This window comes from Mesocricetus auratus, unplaced genomic scaffold (genome assembly GCF_017639785.1).
Source record: "Mesocricetus auratus isolate SY011 unplaced genomic scaffold, BCM_Maur_2.0 Super-Scaffold_100010, whole genome shotgun sequence".
Lineage (NCBI taxonomy): Eukaryota > Metazoa > Chordata > Mammalia > Rodentia > Cricetidae > Mesocricetus > Mesocricetus auratus.
The window spans coordinates 39882021-39900302 of record NW_024429194.1 but is presented as its reverse complement, the minus strand read 5'-3'; the positions used below and the strand labels follow the sequence as shown (position 1 = coordinate 39900302).

General features: G+C 33.7%; 1 protein-coding gene across 4 annotated transcripts in view; it reads right to left on the bottom strand.

Moving 5' to 3' along the window:
- The window catches only part of Erbb4 (erb-b2 receptor tyrosine kinase 4), a 1016453-nt gene that overhangs the window by 203970 nt on the left and 794201 nt on the right, over positions 1 to 18282 (bottom strand). For all 4 annotated transcript variants that reach the window (XM_005070538.4, XM_005070537.4, XM_005070539.4 and 1 more), the window contains exon 19: positions 14849 to 14947. In XM_005070538.4, the coding sequence (XP_005070595.1) occupies positions 14849 to 14947 (99 nt within the window). The remainder of the gene's footprint in view (positions 1 to 14848; positions 14948 to 18282) is intronic.

Sequence of the window (18282 nt, the reverse complement as noted above, 5' to 3'; positions counted from 1 at the left end):
GCTGAACCCCAGGCAGCAATGCTTAGCAAGTTCATACCCTCTGGCTAAGCCAACAAACTGCTCTGTTACCAGTCCCACATCATAAAGAGAGGTTGGAACCTGATTACATTCAGACTTTTTGATTCAGTCTTCCTAATGTCTTGGTAGAATACAGAGCTCTCATCTATCTTGCTGTTACTCTAATGTCATATTTACTAATTTTTCAAATGAAACTTCACCTACTTAAGGCATAGGTATACTTCAACTAAAGCAAAAACCTAGACAAGAATAGTAATAGAAGGTACCCAGGAGAAGAAGGATTGAAGCCACTGAGAGGCGAATCCCAGTTCTGCATAACAAACACAGTAGGAAACTAGATCCTAAAATCACAGGCAAGTTTCTAACTTAGTCTCCCATTGTAGCACAAGAGTGGAATTCGTAAGGAGACAGTTCTCTCAGGTTAGAGAACAGAAAAGAGTAACTGAAGATTTCCTGAAGTATTCAATGAAAGGTATTTTTGACATACAATTTAGAAAGACAAAGATTAAGGGACATAGAGCTAAGAAACTAAATTCTAACATGATAATTATGTTCAGTGGACAAAACTTACACAGCAGTATACTGAAAAACAAGCTGTCATATAGACTGAAAGTATAATACAAGTATTATATATGGAATATAAGTGAAAAGTGCAGACAATGAACCAAGAACATTACCATGTAATTTTGAATAGCTAGTTAAAATTAAAATCAATGAATCAAGTATAACTTCAGAAACATAAAGATCAATAAGAGAAATACCAGCTTAGGAAGTAATATTTAGGAAGCAAGCCCCAAGAAGATACGCAGGAGCAAAAGGATGTTTAAAACAATATTATAAGCCTTATATTACTATGTATTTTATATATAGTCAGTGAGCATAAATGTGTATACTTATAAAACACATCTATATACTACTCTGTTAAAGCAAGGAGGAATCTCAGTAAAATTTTCTGTTACAAAAGGTAGAAAATAATTTTTAAAGGTTTAACGGTGGGTGACAAACTTGTTTTTTCTTTTTCACACAAGTAATTCTATTTTGTTAATGCTGTGCCTCATCTGTACCTAGTATAATTTTGTTGCCACACAGGAACATTGTGAGGACCAATTTGATGCTGTATTTTGTTAAAGCTAGTGATAAATAAATACAAAACAACAAAAATAAAAAAAATAATCAACCAACCAACCAAGCAGACAAACTCAAATCCATAGTAATTTTTAAACATGTCACTGAAATGTGTAGATGTCTACTTATGAATATAAATGTCTTAATTAATACCTTATGACTGTACACATATGAGAGAATGGAAAACAAGCCATCCAGTTTCTGGTAAAATCATGAACATCATTTGGCTTTTGTGCTGGATCAGAAATGCTCCATGAACAACATGATGAAACTGTTAGGCTGCTAGTATCCACTTGTTTGAAAATAGGACAGTGCCTTTTTATTTGGTATAAAAATTCACATGATTGCAACAGAGGCCAGAGAATCTTTGCTTCAATTATTATTCTATCTTTACAATTGAGTGGGGATCTTTACACAGGCTAGACAGATACTGAAGGGACAGAAGTCCACCAAGCTATGAATTTCCTAGTTCCAGGTCCCACATGAGGCAAATATACTTGCCATGTGGACCCTCTGACTTATTTAAATTGTTCAAGAGAATGTATTTAATCTCCTTGTTGTTTTTAAACCAGTTTGGAAGGCCTCATGTTATTTTAAAATAAATTCTAGGCCCTGAAACTATACATGACTTTTAAAAAATTGTATTTTCTTTTTGACACTCTGTAGATCAAGCCTGTGGTCTAATATATAAGGTCAGTTGATGTTGCAATGGCAAATTAAAAATGCCACTTATCAGTGATGGGATGTAAATATGTTATTACTTTCTGTAAGGTGTTATCATAGCAATCAACACCCCGAGAGAAATATAATTTGAGAGGCAGTTTATTCAAGCATAGAGGGTCATGGGATTTATCCCAATCCTAATTGAGTTTCTAGCTATTCTTTGTTTTGTGTTTGTTTCTCTTAAAATGATTATACTGATTTTGTTTTTACTTCCAGAAAAATGTTACCTTAAAATCATGCAGCTGCCCCTTATTAAATAATCATGTATTCCTAATTCTACAAACTTGATAAGGACAAACCCAAATAATAAATATCTCTCAATAACCATTCAATGCTCATCATTTATGAATACATGATGATCCAATGCTGATTTGTAAGTCAAACAGTTTAGGTGTACCATATTTACATTCAGTCTTAACTTCATTATATAAGAGATTTGTAATATAATATCTCATGACCAAAACAATGGTGAATAACATAGAATCATGGTGCAGAAAATGTCATAGTTGGCAAATACATATCTTTAAACAGAGTCCTTGGGTGATCTAAATACCAGAACTGTCTTTCATCACATTTTGATTGGCTAACTGTTAACCTTGAACCAACAATGTGTTGTCTGGTATGCATTTCATTTGAGGTGTTGAAAATGTCTTGAGTTATTAGCAGGAATACCTTAAAAGCTTCCCCTTTCTAAATTAAAGTTGGAATTAAATACACAAGCCCCTCTACTACCTCACACTTTGCTTTATTAACATAATGAATGGATGTAAACTCATTCAACATACCCGGATCACAGTGAAAAGACATCTCAAAACTGTTTCTTTCCTTGTTCCTCTGATTCATTTTAAGAAGTTCAAGTTAATCAAAGCTAAGAAGGGTTACACAGTTCATTGATTAGAAATGAACGCTAGGGCATAAACTTTAGAAGGAGATACGTATTAATTGTATTAGGGGACTGTTCTGAATAGCACATTCACTATGCCTAGGAAATGATGCATTGCCAAATTTATGGGAAGAAGATGGAAGGATAATCAGAGACAAGGCTTTTTTTGTAACTGAACAGGGATGTAGAAGTCCCACAATTATGCAAAATGTGCCCAGTTGATGTGATTTTATTTATTTGTGTATTTATTTATTTAGAGACCTAGTTTCTCTGTGTAACAGTCCTGGCTGGCTTGGGACTTGCTTTGTAGACCAGGGTGGTATCAAATTCACTGAGTGCTGTGCACCTTCACTGCCTGGCTACACAGTCCTAACCTCCTGTTATAGTCCTTTTTATGCTGATCTGATGAAGTGTTCTGACTGAAAACAATACAGAGAAGGAAGTTTATTTTGCTCACATTTCCATGTTAACTCCTTTCAGTGAGGCAATAAGGGAAGGAACTCAATTACGAGATTGAAGAAGTAACCATAGGATAACGCTGCCTACTGGCTATCTTCAGCTCCCTCAGGTTCCTCCTAGCTTCCTTACCCAGCTCAGGACCACCAGCCCAGATACTGGTCACATCCATAGTGTACTATGCTACACCTCATCAATTCATACCTCATACAATCCTCTACAGCACAGTCTGATCTAGGCAATTTCTCAGTTGAAGCTTTCCTCTTAGATGTCTTAAGATTGTCTCATGTTGGTAAAGCTAAATAGGACATCACTGGAAGCCAATCAACCTCCTGGTAAACATTCTAGAATTAATTTTCTCTTAGGAGTTTTACAGATATTGGATTTGATGTTATCATTCTCAATTTTATGCCTTGTCTAACAGTGTACCATTCTGAATGGAACATGACTCAAAATGGAGTTATGCATGGAGAATGAATACATGCTTTTTTCATACAATTATGGACAGTGGATATACATTTTCATAGAAATATTAAATATATTATACAAAATATATAAATATTATATGTACTAGAATGTATCAGATTTAGAAAGAAGACTATTTTATATTCCTATAATAGACAACATATAAAAATTTACTTTTTGTCATAAACATTAGATCAGTGACTTCCTATTATTTTAATTTTCAAACTCATAAGTGCTGCCCATTGGACTTCTAGAATTCAGGTTGTAGATGCAGAATTTAGACTAAGATATCTAAACATACACTCTCAATTCATTACCTCTACCTAATAGATCTTTACTCTAGTACTTATAATATATCATTAAAAGATTTAAATAGACAAAAATTGTTCACGATGAAAAACTCTTACAGATGTCAACAAGATGTTGAATGGAATTAATTAAATTTTAGTCACAGATGGTGGGTGAATATCTCTGGACAGTGGATGAATCATTAAATTGCAGAGTGATAATCTATAATAACAATTTTGTTCACTTCTGAAGCAGCACAAAGATGGTATGCCTCATTAGGAAAGTCCGTTACTACACTTCAGTTAGAAAATTCTGCCAGCAGAACTGTATCTGAACTGTTTATAAATATTTCAATTCCCATTTGTAAACAGGAATGCTATTTTCCTAACAGTTGTGCATACTCACAAAGCCCATAAATATAAATGTGCTATACAGAAAATTACTAAAGATGTGCAGAAGTAACAAGAGAGTATAGCTAGATTGAAAAGGAATAAAGTAATGGTTTTTGCAAACCAGTGATCTTCCCCAGTAGGTAGTTATTTCCAATGACAATTAGTATGCTAAACAGAGACTTGACTTTTCCCTAATAAACTTGTTGATAATATAGGTCTAAGGAATATATATCAAAGCTATAATGTTATTAGAGATGATTATGTATAAAAGACGAAGCAGCAGAATCCTTAGCATCTACGCAGTAGAGCCGAGGACATGACACAGTGCCTATGAGGCTGGCTGCACAAGTGTAAGATCCATAGTTTGGGTCCCTGAACTCATATAAGAAGCCAGTAGATGTGGCAACTGCCTAAAACCCTGGCAGTTTGAGAGACAGAGGCAAGGGTCTTCAGAGCAAACTGAGATGCCAGATTAGCTAGATTTGGCAAGATACAGGTTCAGAGAGAGATCCTGCCTCAATAAATGAAATGGAGAACCATCAAGGAAGACAGTTGCAGTCAATGCTAGCCCTCACTAGATACACATGTGCACAAATGTTCAGGTCACTGATACACACAGATGCACCCATATGCTTATACATAGACATAATCTTGGTTCTATCCTGATGAGCCATGGCTTTGTTATCTAAAATTCTCCTTCATTAAAGTTAGAGCCATGCTATGCTCCTTATCTTTACAACCCTTTGATTTACATAGATAACAAAGAACTGTGTATATATCAGACACTTCATACAATATATACTGAAAATGAATGAAGTTAACATATTTTACTTTTCCAAACACAAAACAAATCTTTCCTACATAGGGCATGCTATTATGAAGATTAGAATATGTTAAATAGCTGTCAACCAAAAAACATTTTACATCTTGTTAAGGATGCAAAAATAACATATCTCCAATTAAAGAATGATAAAATAGTATCTGTTTATTGTCTAGCAATGCATTATAAATTTAACGGAAAATGAGACAAAAGAGGAACTTTGCTCTCTTTTTAAGTTAGCACTATGTGAAAACTAGGGAACCTTACATTTTAAAGCATCTCTCTATCCAATATAAAAACACCCTTTCTTTCCTGACAGTATAGTGATGTGTTCATTAAATGAATGGATGTTACAAGATTAGAAGTGATTTTATATTACAAGACCTTGACTCTGTTTTAAGTATATAGCAATAACAATTTCCTGATTTTATAAACAAACTCCTAGTGTCTGCACTCTTGTCAATATGCTTGTATGTTTCCTATAATATTTCCTATAGTTTCTACATGGTGACTAGAGCTGACTTTTTTTTAATATACTGAACTGATTTACGTATTATTGGCATGGATTATAACAAAATGGTTCCTGATTTACTTACATTTCTTTGTAAGGATAAGGGAAAATTACAGTCAACAGAGCTAAGCCAAGTGGGCCATAGATCTTAATTATAATTGTCAAAAATAATAGAGAGAAAATGTAAAAAGGAAAAAATATAACTGGCTCCCTTGGCTACTTCCTTACCAGAAACCAAATGCAGAAGGGAAACTCATCTTTGAAGATAAATCCCAAATGCTTCATTTTCATTTTCCTGAAGTTAACTTTCTCACCTAGCTAAGCAGCATTTTCAGCTATTATTAGCGATGGGCCAATATCAGCTGACCAATATCCGTCAAACTCTTCCATTCAATGAGCTTAGGGACTCCCAAGGAGCTGCATGTATGCAGACTTCTGCTTATAACTTCTAATTATTTTCTAGCAGATAATGGAATAGTTGAGTTCAGGGCTGTTAGATTAAATTTGTAAGTGGATCAAAACCCTAGATAAAATTACAGTAGCAAAGCTCACTACAGGTGCCCTAAGTAGTTTTGAGATGAAGGGCCCTCACTGATCACTTTTAGGAAAAATGGGTTTCCTAAATTTACTGCTTCAGAAATAATTCTTTTTTTTTGTTCCTACCATGACTGCTGATACATGTCAGCTGTAAACAGTAGGTGCATCACAGTTCCATGGAACTGCAAGGCCATTTAGACACATTTTTTAAAAAATTGATGTCTATTCCTTCCTGGACAAGAAGTTTAAACTATATATTATATGTAGGCTAAGTTATTATTTGAATAATTAAAGAAGTATGGAGTTGATAGTAACTATGATAAGAACAGTCGATGAGATGAAACTGAACTGTTTAGGGAATATTGTGAACCCAATACATTTTTTAAAGCTACATACACATTGATTTTCTCATCTGTGTGGAATAGTGAGTGACATAAAATTTCCCATGGAATAATAACAACCAAGAAGGATATGACAGACAAGGCCATTAGCAGGGCTTAGAAAGGAAGATTCACGTATCTGGCCAAGCTTCACTATAAGGATTATGTGTTACAGTTTAAAATGTGGGTAGGAATTAGAATACAAACAGGACTGTATGAAAATTTGTCCTTGTCAGTCTAATATCTAGGTGACAGTCACTTCTCACATGATTCAGGATTACTTACTACTTTTGTTGAATGAGAAGATAAGTTTAAGATCCCTAGCTACCTTTCTGATCTTCATCTGAGTCAGGAAAGCAAACTGGTGTTGACAAATTCTATGCAACTGGGTGAAAGTTACTCCACCCTCTACTGGCTAGCGTTGTAACAGTCTGGGCTCTGGTAAGAGGGATGCATCTGACAAGATAAAGCATTAAAGTGAAGTAGGACGGAGAATTATTTTGATGACTTTGGAAAAAGTTGGAGACATCCTTGTTAAGGGCTCACTTTTGTAGTAACAGCAAAACCCCAACATGTTTATTCTAATCAGTGGATATTCCATGGTATCTTGATTTGCAAAGGCACATGTACAGGGAATGTGGCAGGAAATAGTTATCATTTTTTACATATCACAGTAAATAAATATATATCCACTCTAGTAAGTTGATGTATACACACACACACACACACACACACACACACACACACACACATATGTATATACCATTTCATGTATCCCAACCTTGCTTGTAATTCTTTCTAGGACCAAATTGCTTTCCTATGAACAACTAAGATACTATTAGGTATATAATGCATACCAAAACTTTTGCAAATGGCCTTTTTGTGTGAAATTACTTTATGTTTTTTGAATATATAAACAGATCATCAATAAGGCTTGATATTTCTGAAATTATTTGCTGGAGATATTTTTGGCCCATGAGCAAATATTCTCACTTTCCTGCCCACTCCATGTGTGTGTGTGTGTGTGAAAGAGAGACAGAGAGACAGAGAGACAGAGAGACATACCTGAATATAGATGCCAAAGGTTAACCTCAGGGATATTTTTCAGGTGTCCTGAATCATGTTTTAACAGTAGAGTAATTCATTGGTCTGGAGCAGCTAAGTGGGATAGGCTGACTGACCATCAATCCCCAGGCATCTGTCTGTCTCCCCTTCTCACTGCCAGTGCTAGTATTAATAGTATGTCACCAAACTGGCTTGATGTGGTTTCTGGGGGCCAAGTTCAGGTCTTCATAATTGCAAGACAAGCCTTTACCAATGAGTCATTTCAGCAGCCTACACAGTTGTAATTTATGAGCGTACAGTATCATAAATGGTGTCTCCTGGTGTGACAGTCAAACTGAAGGGATTTTTTCTAAGTTATCATAATTACAAAATACTGTTTAGATTAGACTCAGAAACAGCACATGATAGTGTGATTCTCTTTCTTCCCTGTATGAAGGTAACAATCCTCTTAATCAGTTATAAAATTCACCAAGTTATAGACTTGGGAGAGCTGGAAAATTTAAATTCTGATATAGTAGACTATGAGCTCTTGAGACATTTTCCCTCATTTACACAAATTCAAGAAATGTTCTTGAGAACAAAAAGCTTATGAAGCTACATGTTAAGATTTACAAAGAACAGCCTGCTTTGGATTTGGGGAGTCCCTTTCGGGTGATTCAGGAGATAAAATAAGCCAGTTGGAATATAAAACTTGTCAAGTACTTTATCTAGTGTCAAACCCTTCAGTACCCCTTAAGGCAATTTTTAAGGCTCAGGATTTGGGAGCAACTGAATCCAGTTAACTGTTACTGACAATGATTTATAGTGACAACAATAAATTATATTTTTCCAATTTATTTGTGTCAAAATCTGCAACACTTTCAACTTTTTTTTTCTTTTTTAGCTGGACCCATCCTTGCATGTTTATTGCTATCAGAACAGAAGGAAAAAAGACAGGTAAAAAATAAAATTTTAGTGGAAGAACAGTCCTGATGCAAAAATTACTACAGATGATTCAAGCAATTAGAACCAAGATGATTAAAAATGAAACCTATCAAATTAAAATGAGAATATTCAAGTACATCTTTCAGAGGATCCCTAGCCAACGTCCTCAGATGGAACCAGGATGAGTCGCCAGCACACTTCATTTGTTGGCCCACAAAAAAGCCTTTAGAGAACACACTAGTCCTTTCCACAGAATCAAGGGCAAGGGCGTTTCTTGGGATCTCTTTTATGCTATGGATTCAAAAATCACAATTAAACTGATTTATAGAAATAGATTAGGGATTGACAATATGAAACTAAGAAAAATGATTCAATTATAATATGCCAAACTTATGACACAAATTGGGAATTAAAACTCAGTTATGCTTGAACAGAGGAAAAATAACATGTCTCTAATATGTAGGCAAAAATCTTTTAGACAAAAGAACTATATCAGGATGCATTTCTTAACCATGGTCCTGTATTGTGTTTTCTGTTAGAAAGATTAGAATCAGCAAATACAAATCCGAGCTCCCAACACAAAGAAAACTTTGGCATGTGTTGACATTGAGCAATCCTTACAATTATAAGGAGCCATATCAAAGACATGGATGAGGTCATATTCGTACGGAGATGAGATAGAATTTGATCATTTTGGAAGGTAATCTGAGGCAAATATGTATAGTGAAAAGAGGTCTACATCCAGGCACTGAAAGTTTCACTATTTTCAGGCTTGCCTATTGCTAGCATAGTTCCAAGAAGCAGGGAGATTGAAGATGGGTGTAGGAAGGTAATCAAATTGACAGGCCATAATGCTTAAGGATGTCGAGAGAGGTGAGGCTAAGTGGCAGTTAGAGCCACTGAGACACAGGAAGACATTGTGAAGTAAATGAACAGGCTACAAAATAGACTTCACATGTGGTATTTCTACTGAGTAAGACCCAATAAGATAAGCTATAATAGAATCAGTTTATTTAGTCACCAAGATAATTTTTTTAAAATAGGATTTTGTAAGACAAACTGCTACTTCAAATAGAGTTATATATTCTCTTTTGGAAGACGTCATTTCATTCTTATGATAAAGACAATTTCCAGAACTTTAAAAATATTTTTATTTTAATTTATATTTTTTCGTAAGGACAATAATAGCTTTTAACTGACTTTGGAAGATCATCCCTAAATATGGGGCTTCAAAAGTAGTTCTGGAGTGTTTATTTCTAAAATGTACTAATTGCATTAATGACCAAATATATACAAAATGACCAAATTTATATGGTCAAATATGTAATTGTATCACACAATGTGAGTCTTAAAGAATAAATTGTTAATGTGATAAAAACCTAAAAGTCATCATACATAGTCACACAAAGGAAATTTTGTAATGTGAGAAAACAGAACCAAAAACTTTCCCATAATTTTGCAAGGTAGCTATAATCTGAATGGATTACATGTTTCTCATCCAACTCACATAATGACATCAATTAGAGTTGGAAGAATTTACCCCCTTCAAGATTCCGAGGATCACATCATGTGAATATTACTTCAATAAAATACCAAAATGAAAGTTGGGTAAGATAAATAAAAGTCCTTGTGGCACAGCAAAAAGAAAATGATTTTTCCCCCACAAATGATGCAATTCACATACGCAGTCAGGTCACAAGAAACCCCTTTTCCCGAATCACCTGACCATGAACTGTATTGTAAATGGAGCATGGGAAAGCTCAGCCTGGAGCTAAGCAGATTCATAGATGCTCTGAGCCAGCACTGGAAGCCCATACCTAGAATTTAGCATAATTATACAATTTATTTCATTCCCAGTTTATTTTTTGAGAAAACAAGTAATTTACTTAAAAGATTTTAAAACAATCTCAACAGATAATGAGCTTATATATCTCAGGAAAACATAGAGTAATGGACACTCAGACAAATCAACAATCTCACCCATGTTGCGGTACTCTTTTCTTGGGTATATGTATCTTCTACACCTTTTGATGTATTTTTCAAAAAAAGAATAAAAGAAAACCCAACCAAATACCAACAACAAAAAACCCCAAATAAACTTCCTAGCAGCTTGCGTTTTCCAAGAGAAATTGTGCTACTTGAAACAAAAATTAGAAGTGTCTATAAATGCAGGCATCCTTCTTATGATGGGAGACCTTTAGAGTCATTTCCTTAATGTCATTCAATGTGATATTCCTTTATGGGAATGAAGAATGCACGGGCCATTCAATAGCAGCATGTTATTATTGTCATTATGAATCCATTAGACATGTTCAGGCGAGCTAAGTAGCAGCCCTGTGACCAAATTCTCCTTCCGCTGCTTTTAGTGAAACATTTGATAGAATACTGTCTGCCCCTGATTTACTTTCTGCTTGTGGGAAAATTTTAAAGAGAATAAAAGAGTCTTTTCTTTGTCCTTGTATATCAATAGAGGTGTTAGTTGTTGGTGATTAGTTTCAATTATTAAGCTGCAGTGTTTTTTTGTTATAATAACCAGTAAAATATGCATATGTATGCATATACATGTAAAATGTTTGTCCATATCATTACAAAATGTGGAATATTCTGCTGTAGATGTAAACAGCATAAGTGTAAAGGAGTCTAATGTTTAATAGGTGTTCATAGTTTCCATTATCTTTGTAAGTTTTACCTTCTTAAAATTCAACGATATGTAAAAAAGCACATACACACATAAAAAGAAATTCACACAGACATTGGCACGTAAAAGATACGAATGGTATGCTTTCAGATGACCTCACTTTTGTTTTAAAGCTCTCACAAACACTTGATCATGTTGCTGCAACAGCTGATGTCCACACACTTCTTTTTGCCTACTGGTTGGTTTTCCTTGCCATTACAGCCTTGTTCTGCCATCCTCAATAGGTAAACCATGAAGATACTAAGGATCTCTCTCTTCTGAAGCACTAACCAATGGTTTGGGATCTGGCATAAGGGTTCTAGTTCTGTTATTACCCCCCAGCAACTGTCAACCAATGCAAATTAGGAGAATAGTATATAGGCTTCATTCTCTTAATCTTTGAATAAAACAATTAGTGCTAGATTATGGAGTTTCTCCAATAGAAAGAGCCACAGGCATCTGTAAATGAAGTTCCTAATTGGTCTAAATAATCATATTTAGAAGAAAATCCTCGGAGATCAGAAAGAAGGAGCAAGCCAAAGCCACCTTCACCCCATAAGCTTCCCAGTGGAAAAAGAGAGCAAGTTCCTGTTTCTTCCTGCTTATATCCTTTTTCTGCCCTGCCATCTCAATTCCTGTCTCTGTCCAGCCATCTCACTTCTTCTCTCCGCTCAACCATTTCAATTCCCATCTATATGTGCAGACCTCCTGATCTCTGTGATTAGCTAGTGGCAAACTTCATCCTCTGATCTTCAGACAAATTTTATTTATACAAGCAAGATATTACCACAGGCATCGTTGTGGCAGGCTTTTGTCTTGTCTTATTTCCAAACCCTAGTAATGATGAATCTTTCAAAAGTAGCATAAATTACTTCTACTCAAATAATTATTTCATAAGCAGCTTGTGCTTCTGGGAGGATGAAGACTAAGACATATATCAAACATACTACTTTACTATTATTGGATGGCTTGTAATTTCATTTCTGTCCTTTGTCTCAACTTGCATACAATTTGCTTACATGCACCTTCCCTTTTGTTTTGAGCTGTTACAAATACTTAAAATGCTCTGAAACACTGTGGATAATCTACAAGTGAAGGTACAGAATGTAGCCATTTGTTTACAGGAAAGTTTTGCTAACTTACTTAAATTGCATTCAACATCAATTTGCCTATTAAAATGATTTCAATCAGTGCAATGCTATCTTTCCAATAGTTTAAAACAAGTCACTGAGATAGTAGAAAATATTTCTGACTTGTATTTGTCAAAACAGCCAAGAAGCTGTTAATTCTCTAGATTCTATCCAAAAGTAAGCAAGGCATACCAAAAAAGAAATTCTTAATTTTTTTATCTTAAAAAAAGAACAGATTTTTTCGAGTCTGTTAGTTACCAAATCCATCACCTATCTAGGAAAATGACTCCTTTCATGGCTCAATCAGAGGCTCATCTTAAATTCAACAGAAAGCTCAGACTTCAAGCTTCCACCCTACTCCTGTTTCCATGGGAATAGGCTTCAGATCAAGGGGGAGGGGAGTGGATGAATGGGGTTAGGAGCTTTCAAATAATCATTCGAAATCATGATGAGGTTTTTAGAGCTTCTTTTTTACATGATTATTTTGTAGCCTCTTAACCCTCTTTTGCCAGACTGTTTCCATGGAAATATGACTGTCCAAGCCTCCAGCAGAGATTATTAGCATTCTTGTGAATTAAGCTTTGGTTGTAGCTCAAGGAGGCCAAGTTTGATCTTCTATCGATTTTATATATATGAACCTTCACCTTTTATTTACTGTAATTTTTCTTTGTAATTTCCACTTAATTTGAAAATTCCCTTCCTGAGTTTATGACTATGATCTGGGTCAATATTAACACATAAGCAGACATTTAGCTGCAGAGAGTGTAATAACCTTTAACAACTTGTGGAAAAAATTTAGTTATTGTATAAGTAATATTTATCATACAAGTGTTGCTAGTTAGGCAAGAATGGTGGTATTTCAATTATTTAGCAACTGATACACACAGAGACCATTCTCCAGGATTGCATGTTTTTACCATTCTTGTTTATTATCATTTAAATATTTTGTTATATGTAATAACTAATTGTAATAACTAATAACAAATTAAGCTAAAATAGCCTCATAAAGATAGTTAGCATTATTATCAAAGTTCTCAAGGTCATATACTTAGTTTTTTTTAAAACCTGCAAAGGAACTTTCAAAAAAGACTGGCTAAGAATACATAGCAATCTGTTTTAAAAAAAAATCAAAGTGCACATGCTTCTTGTATCCTCTTTCATGTAAAGGTCACCCTAAAATCAAAATCATTCTTATTATTGGAGACATTATGCTAAAAGACAGAGAAATAATGTACATGGGTCTATTCCAGAATCCCTAGTAAGATATCTTGTGTTCAATGTGAAAAAAATAACAGCAGGCTACACATATAATTTTATTCCATCCTACTCTCTAAAAATCCTAACAGCTCAATCTACAACTTTTGCTGGGGGAAATCTTCAAGTTCTGATTGACCTCATCAAGTGCTTTCATTTCTTAGCCCTTTTTAAATTATTCTGTAGTTGATGCTTTTACCATCATCTGTAGTTGATGAATCTAAATGGAAAAGTGTAAATGTCACTTGAGAACTTAGGTATAGGTAAGTTCCTGTTAAAATATAGGAACGATTGATGAGAAACACTAATCATGATTGTTTTTGCTTAACAAATTATAATACAAAAAGTAAAACATCCCAATTAGTTTTTCAAAGCAGCCACATGACTACCAAAATACAGTTCTGTGGTTATCACACTTGTGGTTCTGCGAATGAGGTATGCTAATAAAATCAATTGTGCTCCCTATCTTGTTTGCTGGAGCCCAGGCAGACTTGTTCACATATTGTTTTCTCTTAATTATCTATGCCTGATTTCCTATCAAAAAGAGCAGAGATTAGGATTTGCCACAGTGTAGAACAGACAGGTAAATCCCCAATGTTCTCTGCTTTGTAAGAAAATATTTCTAGTCATTCTCAGCTGAGTGAATTGAAAGCATCATCCTTCTACTTTGCAAAGCTGGGCTAACCTGGGGTTAACTTGATCTGTTCTATAATCCAAGTGAGGTATAATATTACCTGTAAGTTATTTAGAACACATCTTTCAACTTATACTTTGTCAATTCTATCTAAAACAGTTAGTACTTTATAAGCACTATCTAAACAAGAATGACTCTCTGTAGTCACCACCCAGTACTTTTGACACTGGTTTAACTACATTTAATAAATGCATTTCTGTCTGATTATAATCCAAATTATAAATAAAATAAAATATAACATGCTTGATTCATATAGGAAACTCAACATCGAATTTATAACTATCTTTGTATTCCCAAAGCAATCTGAGAGTACAGTCCTGGCATACAGCTGCCAACTAGGGATGATCAGACTGGTAAAATATAACATGCAGGGATCCTTAAATTCAAAGTATGAGGTTATAACATTTTCAGAGAAGAAACTTTGAAAGGTGGTTGGTCTTTTCATTATTTTATTTTCAAGCACTCTATTTGACAATTATCAAAAATATGACTGTTTGTGTACTTACATCCATGAACTCCACATTGGCTTTGGGTCCAGTTGTCTCATTGAGGATCTTAATAGCCACAGGAATTTTCACTGTCTCACCTTCAGGCACCCAAATACCCTTTCAGGAAAAAAATCACATTCATTCTATATTGAGACTGCCTAATATTATATAGTTGAATATAGTTTGATTTGGCCATTCAAACATTAATTTTGTTTTATTTCACCTTAGAAATTACAATATAATTACATTTATCACTTCTCTTTCCTTCCATCAAACCTCCCATATACCCCTCCACATTCTCTTTCAATTCATTGTCTTCATTTACATAACTTGCTATTGCAAGCATATATGTGTATATTTTTTAAATACAACCTGTTCAATATAGATAATGTTAGGTGTATGTACTTATTCAGACCTGATCATTTGGCACTAGACAACCAATTATGCTCTGAGTTCTAATTTCTTATAAGTCATGAAATTTTCTTCAGCATTTGCTGAAGTTTTATGTGTTCATGGTATAGTTTCATAACAGACGAATTATATATTTGCTATTTATATAGTGTTCAATATCCATTTAGGATGAATTTGTTTGCTTCTTATAAAAGGATTTGTACATTGAAGAGAGCATTAACAGAGGATAGAGCATTTAAATCTTATTTGGAAGACATTACCAACTTCATTTCAAGATGCATTAACTATTATTTCTCACTGAAGAGTAGCTATATTTAGCAACAAAGTATGGAAAACTCCATATGTAAACAATACCTTATAAAATATAATTAGGTAGAAATGATATTTATTTTCACCTTCAATATGACATGATTATTCCTTAAAAGAAAAATAACAAGTTTCTCAAGTGCAGATGAAAAAGGAATTAAATTTAAAAAGCTATTATATTGAAAATAGGAAGCAAGGACAAATTCTAGGACATATGGAATACACAGTAATTTATCCATGTTATTAAATTCTGTATATTAATGAATTTTGTCTCTGAGTACACGTAAAAAATACTTATATTGACCATTGACAATTCTGTCTTCTTATCAAAATAATTGCATAATTTCAGATTAGGACATTAAAATGTAGACTGTCAAGATTAAATAATAGTGTTTCTGAGTAAATTTAAACATGTAAATGAGGATAATAATTTTGGTAGGACAGATAAGAATGCTTAGTTTATGGATGACATTTTTAAAAGCATATAGTCCAAAAAGAATTCAAATGCCATTACAGGGTGGATTCTCAAGACTACTAACAACAGTTTTAACTTTAAGATACAAAGGCGGAACCTATAGGTTATAGCCCTATATTCTTTCTCAATGTCAACTGGTTACAGTGATAGGAAGAAAGTCTTTGCTTTGGACACATAGCGTAAGTAAATGGGTTAGTATTATCCTAAGAAGACACAAACACAAGAGCTGTTGAATAGTATTAACAGTGAAGAAAAGTGTGTTAAAACTTCCAGATGAAATTTATGGTTATGTTTGACTTATGCAGGATCAATAGTGAAATGTATGTCTCAAATGCAAAATAATGTAAGTTATTTGCGGTATAATTTTGTAAAAGGGTATTCAAACTGAAGTAGGGTTTGGGAGAACGTAAGAACCCAAAACTCCAGGCTATATTTTATCAGAGATATTATCTAGGGCAGAGAACATGCTTATCATTATTCAATAAAATAACCACATAGGGAGTTACTTTATAAAGAAACAGCATCAATATTAAAATACTCCTCAACTGTAGTTTTAAAATAGGAATATAAATTCAATGTGAATTAATTTGTAGCACTTTTGAAAAAAGTTTAGCCATTAATTTATAGACTAAAACACATGGAATTTTACTACACTTGTGCCTATACTGGTCCTAATATTTTGTGCTGAAACAGCATAGCTTCACGTAGGAAGTAAGTGTCTACTAACAGTTTTCATAGCTTAAGACAGTATGTCTTATAATGCATGATATTAAAACATAGATGTGGCACACATATTTCAAGCATACAATTCAAGTAAACTTACAGAACTTGCAATAAATTTTCGATAAACACACACTTGCTATGTGCCTTTAATTTTGTCAATATCACATGTAGAAATAATTATTTTGAAATACAAGGGAAGGAAGTTCTAACATCTTTCTGTTGACTTTCCTATAATTCAGGTCAGAAATCCTCAGAATATCTATAGCTATGAAAAGTCAAGCAATTATCAGATGAATCATAAGGCTAGTTGGGGGCAGGGAATCTTTACACAAATGATTGGAAGGCACAGATATGGTAATAAAGTGATACCAAAAGACAGGCAGTAGGATAGTAGGATAGTAATGAATCCATTAGTTCCTTCCAACATCTTTATTTAAGATAGAATTTAGAATCATGAATGTATTATTCCAAAAAATTGTATGTATTTTCATTAAAATGTACACAAATTGAAATTGTTAAATATTGGAACACAATTAGATTCAAAACTTAAGTATAAAATTACATAATTTGTGCTCCTTTTTCTGGCATAATTTCAGTATATATAAAGGGTAATTTCTGTTCTATGAACTTGCAAAGAATTTGAAGATTAAAAAGACAATGTCAGCCTAAAGTAGTATCTATGCAAATTGAAAACTCAGTTAATGATTTAATGGTACAAAATATGCACACTAAAGGGACAGGGAAATTTTCACAGTTGTGTCTTACAAGGCTTTATAGCAATGAAAATATTTTCAAATACCCAGGAAAGGAAAATTTAGGTCTGTGTTATGATCATTATTATTTTTTAATATATAAATCACTATCTTATGTTTTGGAGATACTGTTTTGCTAAAGTGTAATTATTTTTTCACTAAATTGCTAGGGTGGCTTCAAACTTTTCAGCTCAAATATTTTCCTATGCTCAGACTCCCACGTTTTGGATTTTAGGAACAAACCACCAACATCAACTTAAATGATCTTTCTAAATAGAGAAAACACTGAACATTTTGAAATGTAAAATTCTTAAACTCCTATCTACCTTAATCATGTGTTCATAAAAATAAGGGCATAACAAATCAATTAGAAACATACAGTAAGCTGCAGATGTAAATTTTATGAATTGTACCAATGACTGATACAAAATGGCTTCACTATTAACGCAGGAGCATTTATCTCATTATTTAACATTAAAATAAATTTCACCACAGTTAATTTTGGGATGGCTTCTGGATTGAGCTTGTAATTTAGTTAGTTAAGTAAACATACAGACTCCACCAGCTAAATTTTCCCTTTCCAGAAAAATCTGTCATTAAAACTTAATGATTGGTCCTTCCTCAACTAAATGTAAAAGGCTTTTTTTGACTTCCCATGGGAGGCCTTACAGTTTCTGAGGAATAGATGGGAATTGGATTGGGCGCAGGTGGAAGAAACAGTAAGAGGAAATGGAGGGGGATCTGTAATTGGCATGTAAAATAAATAAAAAATTAAAGAAAACTAA